This window comes from Parasteatoda tepidariorum, chromosome 1 (assembly GCF_982258835.1).
Source record: "Parasteatoda tepidariorum strain Cologne lab strain chromosome 1, Ptep-v5.0, whole genome shotgun sequence".
Classification (NCBI taxonomy): domain Eukaryota; kingdom Metazoa; phylum Arthropoda; class Arachnida; order Araneae; family Theridiidae; genus Parasteatoda; species Parasteatoda tepidariorum.
This window is the reverse complement of record NC_141755.1, coordinates 1,636,213-1,653,783: the sequence shown is the minus strand read 5'-3', so window position 1 is coordinate 1,653,783 and position 17,571 is coordinate 1,636,213. Positions and strand designations below refer to the sequence as shown.

The 17,571-nt window shown below is 26.3% G+C and overlaps 1 protein-coding gene across 3 annotated transcripts in view; it reads left to right on the top strand.

The window, feature by feature from the left end:
• Positions 1–17,571, top strand: part of LOC107438845 (histone-lysine N-methyltransferase SMYD3) — an 83,220-nt gene that overhangs the window by 59,552 nt on the left and 6,097 nt on the right. Inside the window, exons 1-9 of one of the 3 annotated variants that reach the window (XM_043046431.3) lie at positions 255–542; positions 1,441–1,504; positions 3,943–4,053; positions 6,133–6,202; positions 6,655–6,782; positions 9,619–9,683; positions 12,492–12,600; positions 14,453–14,563; positions 15,174–15,279. In XM_043046431.3, the coding sequence (XP_042902365.2) occupies positions 439–542; positions 1,441–1,504; positions 3,943–4,053; positions 6,133–6,202; positions 6,655–6,782; positions 9,619–9,683; positions 12,492–12,600; positions 14,453–14,563; positions 15,174–15,279 (868 nt within the window). In that variant the 5' untranslated portion in view covers positions 255–438. Of the gene's footprint in view, positions 1–254; positions 543–1,440; positions 1,505–3,942; positions 4,054–6,132; positions 6,203–6,654; positions 6,783–9,618; positions 9,684–12,491; positions 12,601–14,452; positions 14,564–15,173; positions 15,280–17,571 lie in introns of those variants that run through there. The other 2 variants (XM_087158040.1, XM_043046438.3) reach the window with 2 other exon arrangements.

Genomic DNA, 17,571 nt, shown 5'->3' with positions numbered 1-17,571 from the left:
CTGAGGGAGGGATAAATAAAAGATTTAATGTTTATCTTAGGGATTTTTCTTAAACAGAATTAATTTTTAAGCTTTTGCACTGACTGACGGCTTTAAACTACGGAATTATTAATGAATTTTCAATAAATTTGAGAAAACTTGCTTTTCATAAAACTATTTTTGCCTTATAAAGCAAAAATTTTAATGAGAAAAAACTGTCATAGGGAAAAGTGTAAAATGGACGAATCATAAAATCTTTTTGGCAACATTACTTTGTTTATTTACATTTCGACGAATGCGATTTGTAGTATTTGAAGCCGACTAATATTTAACTAATGTGTTTCCATTATATTTCAAAGCTCAAGAAATATTTTAAAAGCTAAAAACTTATTAACGAAGTGAACAGAAGCTCTTACCACTGCATTTGAATTTAAATTTTGTGGACAAAATATATCTAATATGACAGAATTCGAATTAGGCGAATTAATATTATCATCCACACCATTTGCCCATGTATTAAGCAATGAATTCCGGGGTCAATATTGTGATTACTGTTTTATAAAGTACTCTTTATTCATGTTTTATTTGAAGAATTATTATAAATTAAAGTGTTTTATTTTTAATAATGTTTAATTTTCTTGATTACGTCTAAAGATGAAAAGATAAACAGAGCTGTTTATCATTTCAATACGCAGGGTTAATTACCTTCTTAAAGACTTAGCAAGTTTTTAAAAGAAATGTATAAGAGTTAATCAGTCGATATTACTTACAATTCGCTTATAATTAAAAAGGTCTGACGAAGTATCAAAGGTTTTAAAAGTGCAAAAATATTTCAGTTGATACGAGTTTTTAGAAGACAACTTGTATTTCAACAATGTAACGATATTTTTCGTTCGTTGAACTAATTTTTTTAAAAGCTTAATCAAAAATATGTTCGGCACATTAGGATTTGTTAAAACTTTTAAAATGCTCTCTACTTTTTTTTAAATTTAAATTTATTTCATAATTGTTTTTTTTGGGGGGGGGGGATATTAATATCTTAAAAATAGTTTGTTTTGTTTGGGGATTTTTATAAATAGTTACCTTTATGGGCTAACTACAATCACCAAGTTGCCCAACGGAATTTAAACTTGCAACAATTTTAAAAATTATACCTATGCAAAGACTTACCACGGGGTAGCTACTAGTTATATTTTATAAGTCGGTCCCTTTCTGTGATGTTATTTCTAGTTTCTAGCTAGCCACTGCGCAGAAGTTACTTTAATATGATGATTGATTTAGTGGAATTACTGTTATCTCCTTTGCTCTTTTCATTTCAACAGGCAAACATTTAATTACCAACTTACTTACTTCTAGTTTAATTTTTTATAGCTATTTCATGCAGTCCTCATTATTATCATATTCATTTCAATGAAAATCTACTTTTAATATGTGTTTATTTACTCTTATAAACTTTTGCAGAAAAGATAATCTTAAGAGATGCAGCCAGTGTTCATTTCTATATTTCTGTGATAAAAATTGCCAGGTAAGGTTTAGTTTTTGATTGTAAAATATTAATATTGCTTGACTAATATTATTGAAACAGTTATCTGCTTAAATATTGTTTAAATAAAATATTGTTTACAAAATTTTATTGACTAATCTATAAAAACTCTTTCTCCAGCTATGTAGATGTTATGATGCTGGTCTGCCATATTAATTTAAGTCAAAATTTGTGTGGAAAATTGTGTCTAACATTTTAGAGCAACACTTCTGACATCTTCTTAGATGAAGAACAAAAGTTCTGTATCTTCCCTTAAAAAAAAAAAAAAAAAAAAACAAGAAGTTTTGTATTAAATTTTGCTGAAGTATTATGATTGTTGTTAGTTTAGTTTTTGGAAGGAAAATAATTCTTATTTGAAAACATTTTTTAAAAGATGACATTAACTGAAGCACTTTGAAACAAAAAAATATTAAAAAATTTTACCTAAAATTTTTATGAGACATGTTTCAACTACATTCCCTTTCGTTTTTTTCCCCACCCCAGGAAAAAAACCTAAATGTATTGAAAACTCTTGATGAAATGATATATAAGGCTATCTCCATTATAATAATCATATATAAACTTAATATATGAACTTAAATATCAAGTAGAAATATCAGTAATGAACTTGCTTAATTCTGAATAAATTAGCAGAAAAGGAACAAAAAAAAATTTTTTTCATTCAACTGCAAAAATATTTATATTTTGCTAGGGATGTAACAAGTAGTGATTAGGCCAAATAATGAATATTCAGCACAAAAAAAAATGGCTAAATACCGAATAGTAGCATTTAAAAAAAAAAAAATCATTAATAAATATTTTTTATATGGAAATAAGTTTAGCCATTATTGAAAAATAATCAAAACTTAGCTGTATTATTGTTCTCCTGTTAAATTAAAAAAAAAGAACTTTGATAGAAATATTAGATATTAATAAAAATAAATGGTAGATAGTTAGAAATATTTAAGATTAAAAGCAACTAATGGCTGTTTAAAAAAAAACTAATGTCTTAAGGCTGAAAAAAAGAAATAGAAAAAAAATATATTCTCTTAATTCTTAAACAAGACTTTAATGTTAAAAATAATATTTTCCAGAAAAAAATTATCTATAAGAAATTAAAAAAGATAATGTCTATCAAAATGGCTTTTAAAAATGTAGTGCAAAACAAAACATAAAAAATAAAAATCTATCTTAATTTTTTAAAGAAAATTTTAAAGCTTAGCATTTCAGTTTTCCAATTACCATATTTTCAAGAAAAATTGAAGATTAAAGTCTAATAAAAAAAAAACTTCTTTATTGCCACGTCATAATAAAAACATCTATGAAACATGAGTTTTTGAGAAAGTAAAAGCTAAAATAGAAACTAAATCAAAAATCATTCTCAATTTCTAAATGAAAGATTTAGTGCTAAAAATCTTAATTTAACTTTTTCTCATTGTGGTATTTTTAGAAAAAAATGCCCATGAAAGAATAGCGTTCATTAGAAATGCTCTTTGAATGCTATCATAATAAAAATGCTGATAAAAGGAAAAGTTAATTAAAAAAATCAAAAAAAAAACAGAAAAAAAAAATTTTTTTTTAGTTCTGAAATGTAATTTTAATGTTAAGAAATCAATATTTAGATTGATAAAAACTAACAAATTATGCTTATTAACCAGTTATAATCCAGCAAATAATATTGATCTTAAAGTATTAAGAGTATCGTGTTTTTAAATATGCAATTAATAGTTTCAATAATTCTGGCTTTCTTTTTTATAAATTATATATGATATAAATCTTAATTATAGTAACATATAATGCAAGTATTGTGCATGATTTAATTTCTAATAAACTGTCCCCAATGACAAAAAAAAACTTGGCCATGTTTTTGTCAAATTTTTACCAATTTCGACGCTTTTCGTTAATTTTTTGATGTGTCGTATCAGAAACCCAAAGTTTTTAATAAATAGCTGGTTTAATGTTTAAAAAAATACCTACTGTATACTGTTACAATTCTACCTTAGATTTTGCATGAAAATCTTCTAATACTTTATGTTGTCAGGAAATAAATGACTTTTTCAGAAAATAGCATCCTTCCTAGAAATTTTTGTTTGATTGTATCAAATTGTTTGAAAACTACACAAAAATAAGTCAATGATATAAGGTACTCATATGTTTAGCTTTGAGCCATGTTACAAGTTCTTATTAGAGCTGTTTATTTGTCAAGCTACAGTGAGCTCTTAGGCTTAAAAGCAAATTTTCTTCATTTCCATATCCTCATTTGACTACATATTTTATTAATTTAATCTATATAAATTTTAGCAAAATTTTTATGTATAAAAGAATGTTTTTTTTTTTCTTGAGTATGGTATTACATGATTTATCTCATATAACCTTTTTTTTCTTTTTATGTTTTTTTCTCTTTATTATTGATAAGAAATTTTTAAAAAAATACTTTTCAGGTTAAAGCTTGGGAGATGCATAAAACTGAATGTAAATTTATTAAGAAAGCTGGCGATAAAAAACCAACTCCTTCTCTGCGTCTGATTGCACTTATAATATTTAAAATTAAGGTAATGTATTTTTAGCTTTTTTTTTCAACTAAATTTTATGTACTTAACAAAATTTCTTAACATTAATATGAGTTTTTTTTAATTTTGCACAGCTCGTGTTTTTGTTATGCGTTTTGACTCAAATTTTGCTGTACTTTTATGCATGAAAATTTAAAGCATTATAATTTTTATTGGATAATTGTCACATTTTAAAACCTGCTTACTTATTATGAATTATTAATAATTATCCTAAGGTAATTACTTCTTTCACTTATGAATTAATTATATTATCGACCTTAAGATATATCTTTGGAAAGGTCTTACAAAATGTCCATTGTAAATATTTTATGGAAATTAGTTTCCAGTTAAATACATTTAAAATTAGTGAATGCTATTCTTATTAAAAGTCTCAATCGACAAAACGTCTAGAAATAAAAAATGTTCAAACTATAAAGACTAGCATGGGCAAGTAAATTACCAAAATTCGTCTTTTGTGTTGGTAATAGAATTCCTCAGATTTAAAAATTTAACTAGTCTTTTGACTTTTAAAAAAATTAAATGCAAAACCATAAATGAAGTCAGTAGTATACTAAAAAAATATATTTATTGATCTCTAGAAATTTAGCTAATTGAGACTTTTGGATAAAATACCATTACATTATGCAAAAGTAATTTAAAAAATTGTACTAAAATTCAATTATATAATGTGCATACAAAAGCTCTTGCATATAAATTTTTAATTTAGTAATACTTTACCCATGTAATAAATGGTGACTGGTTCACTTTAAATTTGTTAGGTTACAAAGTCCTCTGTGTTCCCATAATAGATTGTATCTCTGGCGTAACTGAATTGGAGATTAATCGTTTTCTGGTTCAGGTCAAAATTGTGACCTGTGGAAGAATGGATGGATGTATAAATGAGTCCGCCTTATAAACTGGTGTGACGTATGGGTGTCGCAGAAGTTGAATTCTTGGCCATGAATGGCGCCACTGGAAGATAAGAACAATCGCTCCCCTTACCTTAATGGCCTACAACAACAGTAAAACTTTAAAAATAATTGCAGATATAGAAAAAAAAAATGTTTTTAACTTGATATCTACCACAATGTTGAAAAAATGTGTCTCCCTGAGCCAAATAGTTTTATCTGCTAATATTACTTGAAATTGTAAAATAAAATCAGGTCTAACTGAGAAATATAGTTTTTTTTTTTTAATTTTTTTTTTGTTTTTGTTTTTAAAAAGCTTTTTTCATATCTTTCTGATGAGATACGCCTTGTGTGTCTTATGGCCTGAATGGCATTTGTTAACAATGGTGGCCGTGTCTCACCTAAACGCAGGTGCAGCTCACCACTGCCTGCAATGACATCTGTTCTGAGGCGACCAGCAACTGCTCTAGAAATTACAATACAATAATTTACTCATTATCCAATATGGTATTTTTTTTTTAATATGAAACTTTAATAAAACCAATCATCTTTACCGGGGGTCTAATAGACCTTCTGGTCCTCCTGGTCATCTTATTTTAAAATACTAAGGCTGCAATGCCCAGTGAGACCCATACGGTGTCAGGCGTGGCTAAATGTGCTGGGATACCTGTTGCATGGCATCCATGTCTCGGAGCTCTGACTCATGGAAAATGAAAACACGATGGCAACTAATGTGTTAAGTAAGCATGAGCCCCCATTTTTTCAAGCTTTTAATTTTCTTGCAATTAATAGCTTTTTTGAAACACTAAATTAGTTTTCATTTTAATAGGTTGCTTGAAGGGTTAAAAACTCTCTAAAAGACCTTTCTAATAACCCATTCCAAAAATCACTTTTCCATTTAGATTGTGAGGTGCAACATCCAATTAAAATTACACATTTAACGGTTCTTTACTCTGATTTGAATATATGTTGCTTACCTGAAATTTTTCCCTTTAACTTTCACCTCTGTTTTTTATTTTAAATTATTTATTCAAGATTAAAAGATAAGTATGCTTGTGACATGTGCCACCAAAATTTTTTGACAATGATTTCTTTTCAGGATTATACTTTTTATAAACTTAGTTTTAAAGCAATCCATCCGTGAAAATACTTATATTTTATTCATCAATTGTAGAAGTATGGTACAAATGAACCATCCGAAGATGTATATGGGCGAAAAGTATCGTTTGCATCACTTATGTCTCGTAAGTTCTGAAATTTTAATCTTTAAAAAAAATATTTTTCAAAATAACAACTCGAAATGTTGTTTTCTTTTAGTTTCATTAAAATCTGTCAGAAACTGCTTGATATTGACAAGTCTATGTTTTACTCATTTAAGTCAAAATAATATATTTGTATTTACACATAAAGCATAAAGGAAAAAAGTTTTTTGTGATAATATTTAACTGCTCTGCTGATTGGCCATTATTTATCCAATCTTCTTGAAAATTATTTCATTTTATATGAAACTAAGAATTTATTGAAACTGACTAACTTTTACTTTATGTGGACTTTATTTACTGGTTAAACACATAGAATTGATGCATTAGTATAGAAAATTCTAACTTGAACAGAAAATTACAGTACATTGTAAAATATATGCAAGCTATCATCTGATGTATTTTTGGTAATATTACAAAAGATAATTTGTTTTCAGATGCTGAAGAAATAAAGCAGGATTTGAAAAGGTGTCAAATAATAATGGCTATGCTAATTACACTTAAAGAATATATTGGATCTGATAATTTACCTCCTCCTGCTGAGTTTACTGAAATCTTTGGGAAAGTGAGGCATGTTTCTTGTATTGTCTAATTATTCAATGTATTGCTTTACTATATAAATTTTACTCTTCGTTTTGTAATTTTTTTTTTATATAAATTTAAAAAAACATAATAGCAGCTTAAAATTTAAAAAAAAAAAAAATTCTTTTGCTGTTAAAGTTTAGTAAAAAATATGTGTGGAAGATTCATGCTCCTTTTCTCCTTCCTATGCTGTAACATTATTTAAAATAAGTATATGTAGCAGTAAAAAAATGCTAAAGAATTTTAGAAAAATATATTGATTGAAGTTAAAATCTGTCTAGATTTATAAATTACACTCTGTAACAGTTTCTTCCTGAGTTGAGTTTTTGACATGACACATCAAAAACCTGTCAAAAAGTGTCTCTCCAAATTTGACAAATACTTAGGGCAAGATTCTTTTTTGTCATTGGGGACCTTTAATTAGATATCAAATCATGGACAATACTTTTATTATATACTACTATAATTATGATTTACAATAGATATCATTTATAAAGAATGTAGCCAAAATTATTGAAACTATTAATAGGTTTTTCTAAAAACATTGTACTCTTTATACTTTGATATTATTTGCTATATTGTAATTATTCAGTTTATATTACAGGTAATAAATATGAGTTGTTAATCATTATCCATCTAAATACTGAATTCTTTTATGCCAAAATTAAGGCAGATTTTGTAGAAATAGTGAAATTAACTAATCACCAATAATTGTTTGATCTCAACTTATTAAAGTTATGATGCATCAAAAACCTGTCAAAAGTTATTTTTGTTTCTCAATATTTGTTGTTATTACTTATGTGCAGGTGAGCTGAATATGTTTGATCATCCAATTGAAGTCTTGCGAAATTTAGCTGTCCTGGGGAAATTTTTACCTTGGGTCTAAAAAAATTCCAAAATTTTTTTAATGTTACAAAAATGTGTCGCTGTGCAAACTTTTTTCTTTTTTAAAAAAACATAAGTTGATTTGTATTTATTAATTTGAATTCCTTAAGTTTATGATAATAACCTTTTTAATTTAATAAATATTATTAGTTCAATATATATTTTGATTTCTGTTACTTTTAACACATATGCTTGTTTATTCAAGAATTTTGTAAAATTAATTGAATTTTTTTCTTACATAAACTTTATTGTCCAAAAATATTTTGAAAAAAAGTTATTGTACTAAAAATAAACTACAATTTTGGAAAAATTTTGATCCAAGATAACTTTGTTTAGAGGAAATATTAGGCTCTACCACACATTATATAATTGAATTAGGAGAATTTTCTGCATTCCAGCTTACACGCACAGGAATATCTTCAATAAGTCATGACTATTATATATTCCCTGATAAGTACGCTAATTACACTAACTACTGCACTTTTCGCAAAACATTTCATAGAGTGATAGATTATTAAAAACTAAAACTTTTGGAATTTTTGGTAATTTTACCAACATTTTAAAACCTCACCACAACAGAACTAGAGCAAAATGGTTTTTCATATAGAACTTTGAATCATTTACGTGTAGTGACGTGGAAAATAATTTTAATTACATTTTACAAAACAAAGATCTGCTCATTAAAGCATATATTTAAGTACCACTGGAAGAAATTTTCCCAAAAAGCATAGAAAATTGGCATGCCTATAAGTATAATTTACAAAAAATATTAATGTTTGTTGAAATAAGTTAATATTTTTTTCAACTAATCAATTCAAGAGTTGAATGAAGTTACTACCTATATTTATTACAGTTATTATAATATATTTCCTAGTTCCATGTTATTTCATTATGTTATAACAGTTTTAGTACATCTACATTCCAGTCTATGCACTTTAGCGTCCATCGAAAGAATAGTTTCGAATTTCAATCTTATTCATACAAAACTAAAAAATTAACTTTGAGTACAGAGATCTTCAAAACAACTTTTTTGTAATCGCATGCTTCGTGTTGAAGATGAGTTAAAATACTAATTGATTTTACATACAATGAATATGATGATGGTTAAGTGTTTTTTTTATATGATGAATGTTTTTGTATTTTTATTTTTAATGTTCAAAAAGAAATAGTGAATTGAATAAACTGCGATTTGACACATTTTTATTTATAATTATTTAATATTTTCTACACCAAAAGCTTGGTTTTTGACAGTAATTGTCAAAACAAAAAGGAATTTTACTGTTAAATAAATTCAAGAACATAATTGATCACTTGTAATTTTATATGTATGTTTATTTATAAATATTTCATATGTATAATAGCTGATAATTATCTTTACACCAAAATTTTGAGTTTTTAACAATTGTCAAAAGGTTTTTTTTTTGTTATTACAGTAAAACTATGATTAAAACTGGATAAATTCATAAATTTTCAAAAACTTGCCAACCCTGGTTTCTTTAAAACTCTTTATTTTTGCAACATACTTTTTAGAAAATATTATTTTCTTTTTCTTAAATTGGTGTTATATTTTTTAATTTTGTTAACTTTAGATATTTTTCTCTATTTGAACTATGATTTCAATCAATTTATTTCAGGATAAATTTTCTGTTTCTTCTTGATACTGAAAATTGTCCTAATTTATAGAAGCTGAGTTTTTTTTTTTTTTTTTTTATTTTTTTTTTTTTTATAATTATTATTATTTCATTTTTGCCCCAAAAACATCCACATACTAGCATGTTAACTAAATATATATAATTTAAAAAAAATAATGCATGCTCTAGAAAATAATGCATTTCTAATCATATTGTATGATTTTGTAATGGTTAAAAACTTATTTCATACTACCATCATTGTGTAAAGAAATTTTACACTTTAACCTTTTTCTTAATTTTCAGATGTGTGTTAATTCATTCAGTATTTGTCATGAAATGTCACCTATTGGTAGTGGCCTTTATCTAGGGTATGTACTGCAGAAAATTGAGTATCCCTTTGTTTTTTTATCTATTTACACATTATGTACTCTTTTATGTCTATTTTGCTTTTTTTTAAAAAAGCTTTTTGAAAAGAGAATTTTCTGAGTTTAACTGTATTTTTTATATGATACATTTTTAATCATATTATTATTGTTATTTTACTTTTATTTAGCCAATTTTTTATTAAAGTAAACATTAAAATTGTTTGCATGATAATAAATTCAGTGTATCATTCTTCAATTTAAATCTACTAAATATTATCAATTTAAATATGAAACTTCACATTTTTATAGGTCTGGGGAAAAAAGTAATATATTTTGATAAAACTATGATCCTTCAATGCTTCCAGTACATACCATACTAGGTCAAAGATATTTACCTATCAATTTAGACATTTATAAGTGAACTGTAGGAGATGAGAAATTAATAGAAATAAAGACAGTGAAGAAAGTTTAAATATCTTAAATCTGTTTGAAATATAAATTTTTTATTTTATAAAAAAATGTATTTAATTAAATCAAGGAGTATAACAGTACTTTAGGTGTAATTGTAGCCCATGTTTATATGGAAGATGAACAGAATTTTTTTTTTATTTAATGAGACTATCACATGACCATTTAATGTGACATGAGTGCTACAAAATTCTTAGGTGAATATTCTGAAATATTAAGTTACAAATTACTGAGCAATAACTGACTATACTTACAAATAACTAAATTTGAAATGTAATTGCTTGTGCAATATTTTACAGAAAAAATGGCCTTTATTGAAATGCATTAAAATTTAGTAGAATTTAAATTAAAGGAAGAGTTTAAGTGGAAGTTAGAAGAAGAAAAAAATTTCACAAACATAAAATATTTTTAGATGCTTCAAATTAGTATTGAGAAGTCAACATTTAATTTATATGAGTCTCTTGAAACCATGCAAACGAGTATATGCTTCTCATTAAGTGTTGAAAATTATTCAATTATGGGCATCTTTGCCTATTGATCAATTTTATTATGATAACATATCTAAAAATGATCATTTTAGAGAAATGCATTCAAATCTGGCCTCCATAAAACATGGAGATATAGGCATTATTAAAAGCTTTTAATCTGTCACAATTTCTTTAAAACACTTCTAAAATTAGTGACTCTCTCGAATGCTTTTCTAATGATATAGATAACAATATAAGGATGAACAAGGCTCATTGTTACTTTATGATGTGTACTATACTTTACAAAAGCAAATAATTATTTGCTGTGAAGTAGAGTGTGAAATAACTTTTGGACAAGTTATTTTAAAAATTCAAAACTATAAATTTGTGTTCATCTTGAAAGTACAAATAACATTATGTCCATGATAAATGAAAATATATTAAAATAATTTGTATAAAAGAAAATAGTATGAATGTCGTGAAATAAAAAATAAAGAAAATCATTGAACTTTCTAGTGTTACATTTTTATGTATAGGAAAGTAAGTAAAGAGCTGTCTTCATTATGATTGGTTAGCAATCTTTTTCTCAGTGGATTGCTAAATTAATAATTGCTTTAATGCTATTTCGTGTATGCAGAATTAAATTTGTAATAGTTTTTTAATGCAAAACAAACAAATAATTAATTTTAGTAGTGCACTTGTTATTTATAATAATTTCCTTCTGTTGGTTGTACAAATTCTCCAATAAATTCTGACCTTTCCTAACATTCTCAAGCACATTCCTGTGAGTGGTAGCACCCTCATTAGCAACCTAGGATTTGAATATTAAAGAACGCTGTGTGCTAGATAACTAAATCAGATAATTAGATTGAAAAGTTATTGCAATATATGTATATTAACATTTTTAGGTAGATTGTAATTTAACAGTAGTGGAAAAACAATCTATGCTTCCTACTGAAAAACAATGCTAGAATTTTATGTCGCTTAAATATTCTGATCAGAAGACATAAATAAATGTATTGCATTTTTACTACGCAATTTGCTTTATGTAGAATTATTATTCATATTTTGTTATTTTAAACAACGAGTAAAAAAAAAAAATAAAAAATCTTTAATTTTTTGTTTGAATATCATCTTAAATGACATATCAAAACTTATGCTGCTAGTAAATGTAAGATTATTCTTCAATCTTAAAGGTTTTTTTTAATTAACTAACGTGTGAATTAATTTTAAATTATGTATTTATTGCTAATTATTAACAAAATTTATTTAATGCAATCATAAAATCGCATTTTACGATAACATGTTCACATGTGTAACAATTATTTTTTATTCATTTATTTCTATTCCAAACTAATCCATTTGATTGTAACTCTATTAGACAGTATGATAATAAATTTATCCATTTTTGTCACTTTTATTGTTGCACTTTCTTTTCTTTTGTAAATAAATGTGTGATTTTTGTTTTATTATCTACCCTATGCATTACAATAAATTTCATTGCAGCATGTTAATTCACGTAAGCATGTAATACTTAAAGAGTGTGCCTCTATATGTTATATAAAAAAATTTCTATGTTTTTATTTAAGGAGATAAAGTATTTCTATCTTATTGCTTGAACAGAGCTAGCATATTTGAAATGTTTCAAGAAATATAAATTAATTTCGATTTTCACGCAAACAATTGCACAACAAGTTAACATGGTGAAATAATTTAAGTAGTAAGAACACTAACAAATTCAAATGTTATGTTTCATGTATTAAATCTTGTGAAATGATAGTGAGTTTTTTATAACTAAAAGATTGTTTATTTATCAATCAAGGTCTTTATTTATCAAAATAGTGTGCTTTGTTAATAATTTATTTTATTTTAACAGAGCTTCAGTCTTTGATCATTCATGTGATCCGGAAGCAGTGGCCGTCTTTGATGGCACGACTTTGAATGTTAGAATGATGAAAAAAGTTCCTCATCGAGACATTCAAAAGGTAGTTATATTATAGTAATGTTTAATTAAATGGTTACTTCATTTTTTGAATTTTGATACAGAGAAGATAAGATAAATATACAGATGACTTACTGTTAAAATTTCATAGCTTGAAACTAAAAGTTGTAGTAACCAAAGAAATCTGTTCTTTACATAAGTATATTAAGACAACAAAAAATGCTGCCCTCAAATTTATATTATAAGTACTGAACTTCAAAAATTTTATTTAAATATTTTTTTTTTTTTTTTTTTGCTATTGAATCTTAGGAAGGTTCTTAAATTAGATTATAAACTTAAAGTCATTTATCTTAAAATCTTATCTTATATCTTTGAATTATTTATACTAGCCATTCATCTTAAAAAAATAATAATAAATGCAAAAGCATAAACGTTTATGTCAGTATACCAAAATATATATATACGTCTATTGAAATATCTATTAATCTAGAAATATATCTATTTATCTCCTGAAATTTAACAAATTGAGAACTTTTTGATTGAATGCCAATGCATTATACTGAATTTATTTATAAAATTTAAATTAAACAATTTTAATCAAACAATTTTAATCAATTAAGTTTTAATTAAACAATGTGCGTACAAAACCTTTTTTTCATGTTAATCATTAATTTAGTAATACATCAAAAATAATTGCAGAAAGGAAAAAGTGATTTTAACTGAGCTTTAGTCCCCATTTTTTCAAACTTTGAGCCCTGCTTTTTCAAACATAAAGCTTTCTTACAACCCCATGTTATACAATAGAAAAATAGTGTGTAAAAATGAAATTGTGTTGCCGTTTTACACAGGTACTTGAAGGGTTAAAATGGTTTTAAGCATTTAATTCTTTTTTTTTCTTTTTAATGTATCTCTTTAATAATTCAATATTGATTTAGTTTGAAGATTAGATTAAGATTTAGAAGATTTATTTATGAAGATAAACATAAAGATTTTCATTCTCAGTATTAATTAATAGAAATTTTGAAGAATTTTTTAAAATTTTTAACCTTTTTTCTCATTTTAAATTTTGCTTCTATTAGCTAAATCAGAGATGCCTGAATTTTTTTTTATTTTTATGGTTGTATACCACATAAACTAGAAAATACTGTATTGAGGACCAACATAAGTAACATAATCACGTAATTATAAGCAATGTAGGATAATACTAGGTAGCTTATGTAGAGTGTTATAGGTTTATATTGTATTTAAAAGTGAAGTAAATGACTCTCATATGCCGTAAAAGAAAATCAAAAATTTTCATTTATCCCAAAAATTACCTTTTGCTATTGTTCAGAAGTTAAATTCCATTACTAATATTGTATCAGATTAATATGATGACTGTTATTGATTCTTTGAAATGCAATTTTTTTATTTTTTTTCTTTTTTAAAAAAAAAGAAAATAACCTTTTTCCCCTACTTTATTTGTAGAAACTTGCTAGAAAAAGCATTGCCCTTCTCACACTAAGTGTGTCGCAATAAACAAAACTTGCAAAACAATCAAGTTTAGACTAGCACAGAGACATTAATCAAACTAAATTTCCGAAACATTCAACAGTTACAAAACATTTAACAGTTCAAAAACATTTAACTAACAACGGTATTTTTTTTTCAAAGCTGAGCCAAGCTAAAGGTATTTTGCACAAAAAATGGGCCCATGAGCCCCATGACATCCCTGATTGAAATTAAGAATATAAATGTTCTAGTTATGAAAAAAATTCAATTTCCTTTCAAATTCCGAATATTTAAAATTTAACATTAACTATCTTCTATTTTATATTTAACACAGAATGCTTTTCCTGAAATTTACTTACAAATAAGTATTTGATAAAAATAATAAATGTTAGAATTTTTTGTAGGTTTTTATTTCATATGTTGGAGAATTGTTGTTAAAAGAAGAAAAGCAAAGGCAACTAAAAGAACAATATTACTTTTCCTGTAAGTGTTCTTACTGCATTTTCTCACAAAATGTAAGTCTCAATATTTCTGTATTAATATTATTTGAATTTCACTATACATAGTACAATTAAAAGGTTTTACTTAGTACATTTAATAAGCTAGATGTGGTACTTTTGTATAGGTGTTTTCTTAAATTTCTGTTTTATTTGTATCTATTATTTTAGCTTATATTTATTTTTTAAAAAATGACTCCTTACATTCGAAAGCTTAGAGAAAGACAGTTCAAAATTAAACTTTTGAAAAACATGGTATTTCTAAAAAGAAGATCTTATTTAACTAAACAACACTTTATTTTACTAAATTTTTAAGTTTCATAAATCTGAGTAAATAATGATACTGGGTGACAATCTTTGAGGTACCATTTGCAAAAATTTTAAGAAGCTAGAAGGCCTCATTTTTATGAGCAAATTATAGTGTAAAAAATGGAAAATGCTTAAGCAATTTAAGTCAGTGTTAAAGAATTATAGATTTTTCTATCTAAAGACTTGCAGATAAGAAATAGAGACAAGACCCTGTACTCATTTTCTATTTTCAACCTATAAACTTTAAGGATGATTTTCTCAAATTTTTCTTAGAACCTTCATCTCTTCATTTATGTGTTTCATATTCATTTCATTTTAGGATGACTGGATGACTAAGCTTTTTGACGATTCTGTGGAAGTCAAGGAAAAAGCACTGAAATGTGAAGGAGATTTGGAGAGCATAAAACAAATGTTAAATGATCAAAGTAATCGACTCATTTTATTTACATTTTATAATGGAAAGTAGTCTTAAAATATTTTTCGGATAATTTTTTGGAAATCAATTATTCTTAAATTTGTTTTATTTTATTCATTACTTTCATTTATATTATAATCGATTACTTTAAATTATGCAATCTTGATCCTTGATTAGTATATAATATGTATTTTTATATAATTTTGTTATCTTCAGCAACTTTTTAGCTTCAATTTCTATTATTGCTTAAAGCTGAACTGACAAAAAAATTTTGCTTAATATGCAATTGTCTTATGGTAAAGGGGAAATATTTTAAACCAGAATGAATAAAAGTGTGAATCCAAAAAATCTTTTATGTGGAAATAACCTTCTATCAAATTTGAGAACATTTAAAAGAAATAAACATTAAAAAAAAGTAATAACTTTATCGGAAAAAATGATTTCAGTTCATTTCATATAAGTTTGCCCTTTCTCTATCATTTTAGTCAAATAATTGTAATTACTAGGGCATTTTCAAGAACAGCACTGCAATTCCAGTTATATTTTGAAATGACCTTAAAATTATTCCCAGGGAAGACAAGATTCTTCTATCCAGAATTGAGTGTGGGTCAGCAAATTTGTAACCAGACACACTTTCAGTATGTGTGAAATCTTGGAATTATCAGCTAAAATTCTTGTTTTTTTTTTTTTTTTTTTTTTTTTTTTTACTGCAAGTAAATGTTTCAAATGTTTTCAAAACTGACTTTAAAAAAAAAGAAATTCAAGGAACTATGTTATTGCAAATATTTATAAGGAACTGCAATGGCTCAGGAGATAGAGCAACCACCTCCTAATGCAGTGTTTCCCAAAGTGTGGTACGCGTACCCCCAGGGGTACGGGAACAGTTTAGCGGGGGTACGCGTTCTTATGCGAAATATCGTGCAACAAGCGAAAATTTCAAAAAAATTTATTTAAAAATAAAGCTAGCCATGAAAATTTACGGTTACTTATTTTTCTATTGGGTATTTTTTGCAGAGTTAACAGTTAATAATTAGTGGCATCAACAGCCAGTTGTGATTTTTAACTTTTGTGCAATTATTTTATAGTAAAAAATAAATTCATTTTTTTATTAGTGGTACGCAGCGTTACGAAAAATTTAGAAATGGTACACAAAAGTCATAAGTTTGGGAAACACTGTCCTAATGAGATGACCCAGGTTTGATTCCCAGTGGTGTCTGATTGATACGAATTTCCTCTCTGGCTCACATCAACCAAAGTGCTCTACATCATCAGTGGTAGATGGATAATTGGTTAGAATCTCCTCGCTGTTGAGCTATCTGTGGTTTTCTTCTCCAAGTAACGCAAATGCTGGTTAATTCCATCAAAAAACTTCCATGAAGGCTAGTTTGTCCCTATGCTTTTTCCAGGAGTTTCCTTGTCTTCTGGGCTGGGTTCAAAATTACAAGGCTACGGAATTGAAACCTGTAGATTCAGAAATTGCTTCAGATGATCAATGCCAGTTATAAAAGTATTAAACATTTAGAAGAAAAATTATATAAAAAAATTTATAAGAAAAATTATGTTCTTGCAAACATTTATGAAAAATAATGATAAAACAGATATTAAAATTATTCGATTGCATTATCTGAAAATCCTATTTCTTTTATGTTAAAAGTATAAAAAAAAGTAACTGTGTTTGCAGGGGTGCTACGCCTGCGCCATTTGCGACAAACTGAGACAAAACGGCATAACTGCGCCATTTTGCGAACGTCCAAAATTTGACAAACCTGAATTCAGTTTCAAATATTAATCCGCATCGCCGTGAGTCATTGGAGAGCATTTTGCCGTTCACGCCTCCTAAATACGTCATTTAAATGTCAGAAATTCCGTTTGGCAAATCAGCTATTGGAATGCATATAGAATATGCGTTTCGTGTCTACAATTGGATTATGTACAGCAGTGAGTAGCAATCAGTATCGTATGCACTTGATCTTGTAAAAAAAAAGAGGGTATTCTTCCCTTATACTATTGGTTAATATCTTGCTTTTTTTTCTTAGGAAACTGTACAGTGCACATAATTATTCAGGGATGAAAGACTTCCGCGAAAAAGAATCCGCTTTTTTTCTGTCAATTTTTAAAATTTCCGACCATGTTCCAAAAACTAAAATTTTTAGGGAGTCCAATTAGAGAAACCCAAGCCGCCGGAACGATAGTCGGATTACCGCGACTTCCGCTATAGAGTGGAAAGGAGTCTAAGCGTTTAGTTTCGACCGCCGATGTTTGATTTTTTTTTTGTTTGACTGATTTTCGGAATTTTAAATAT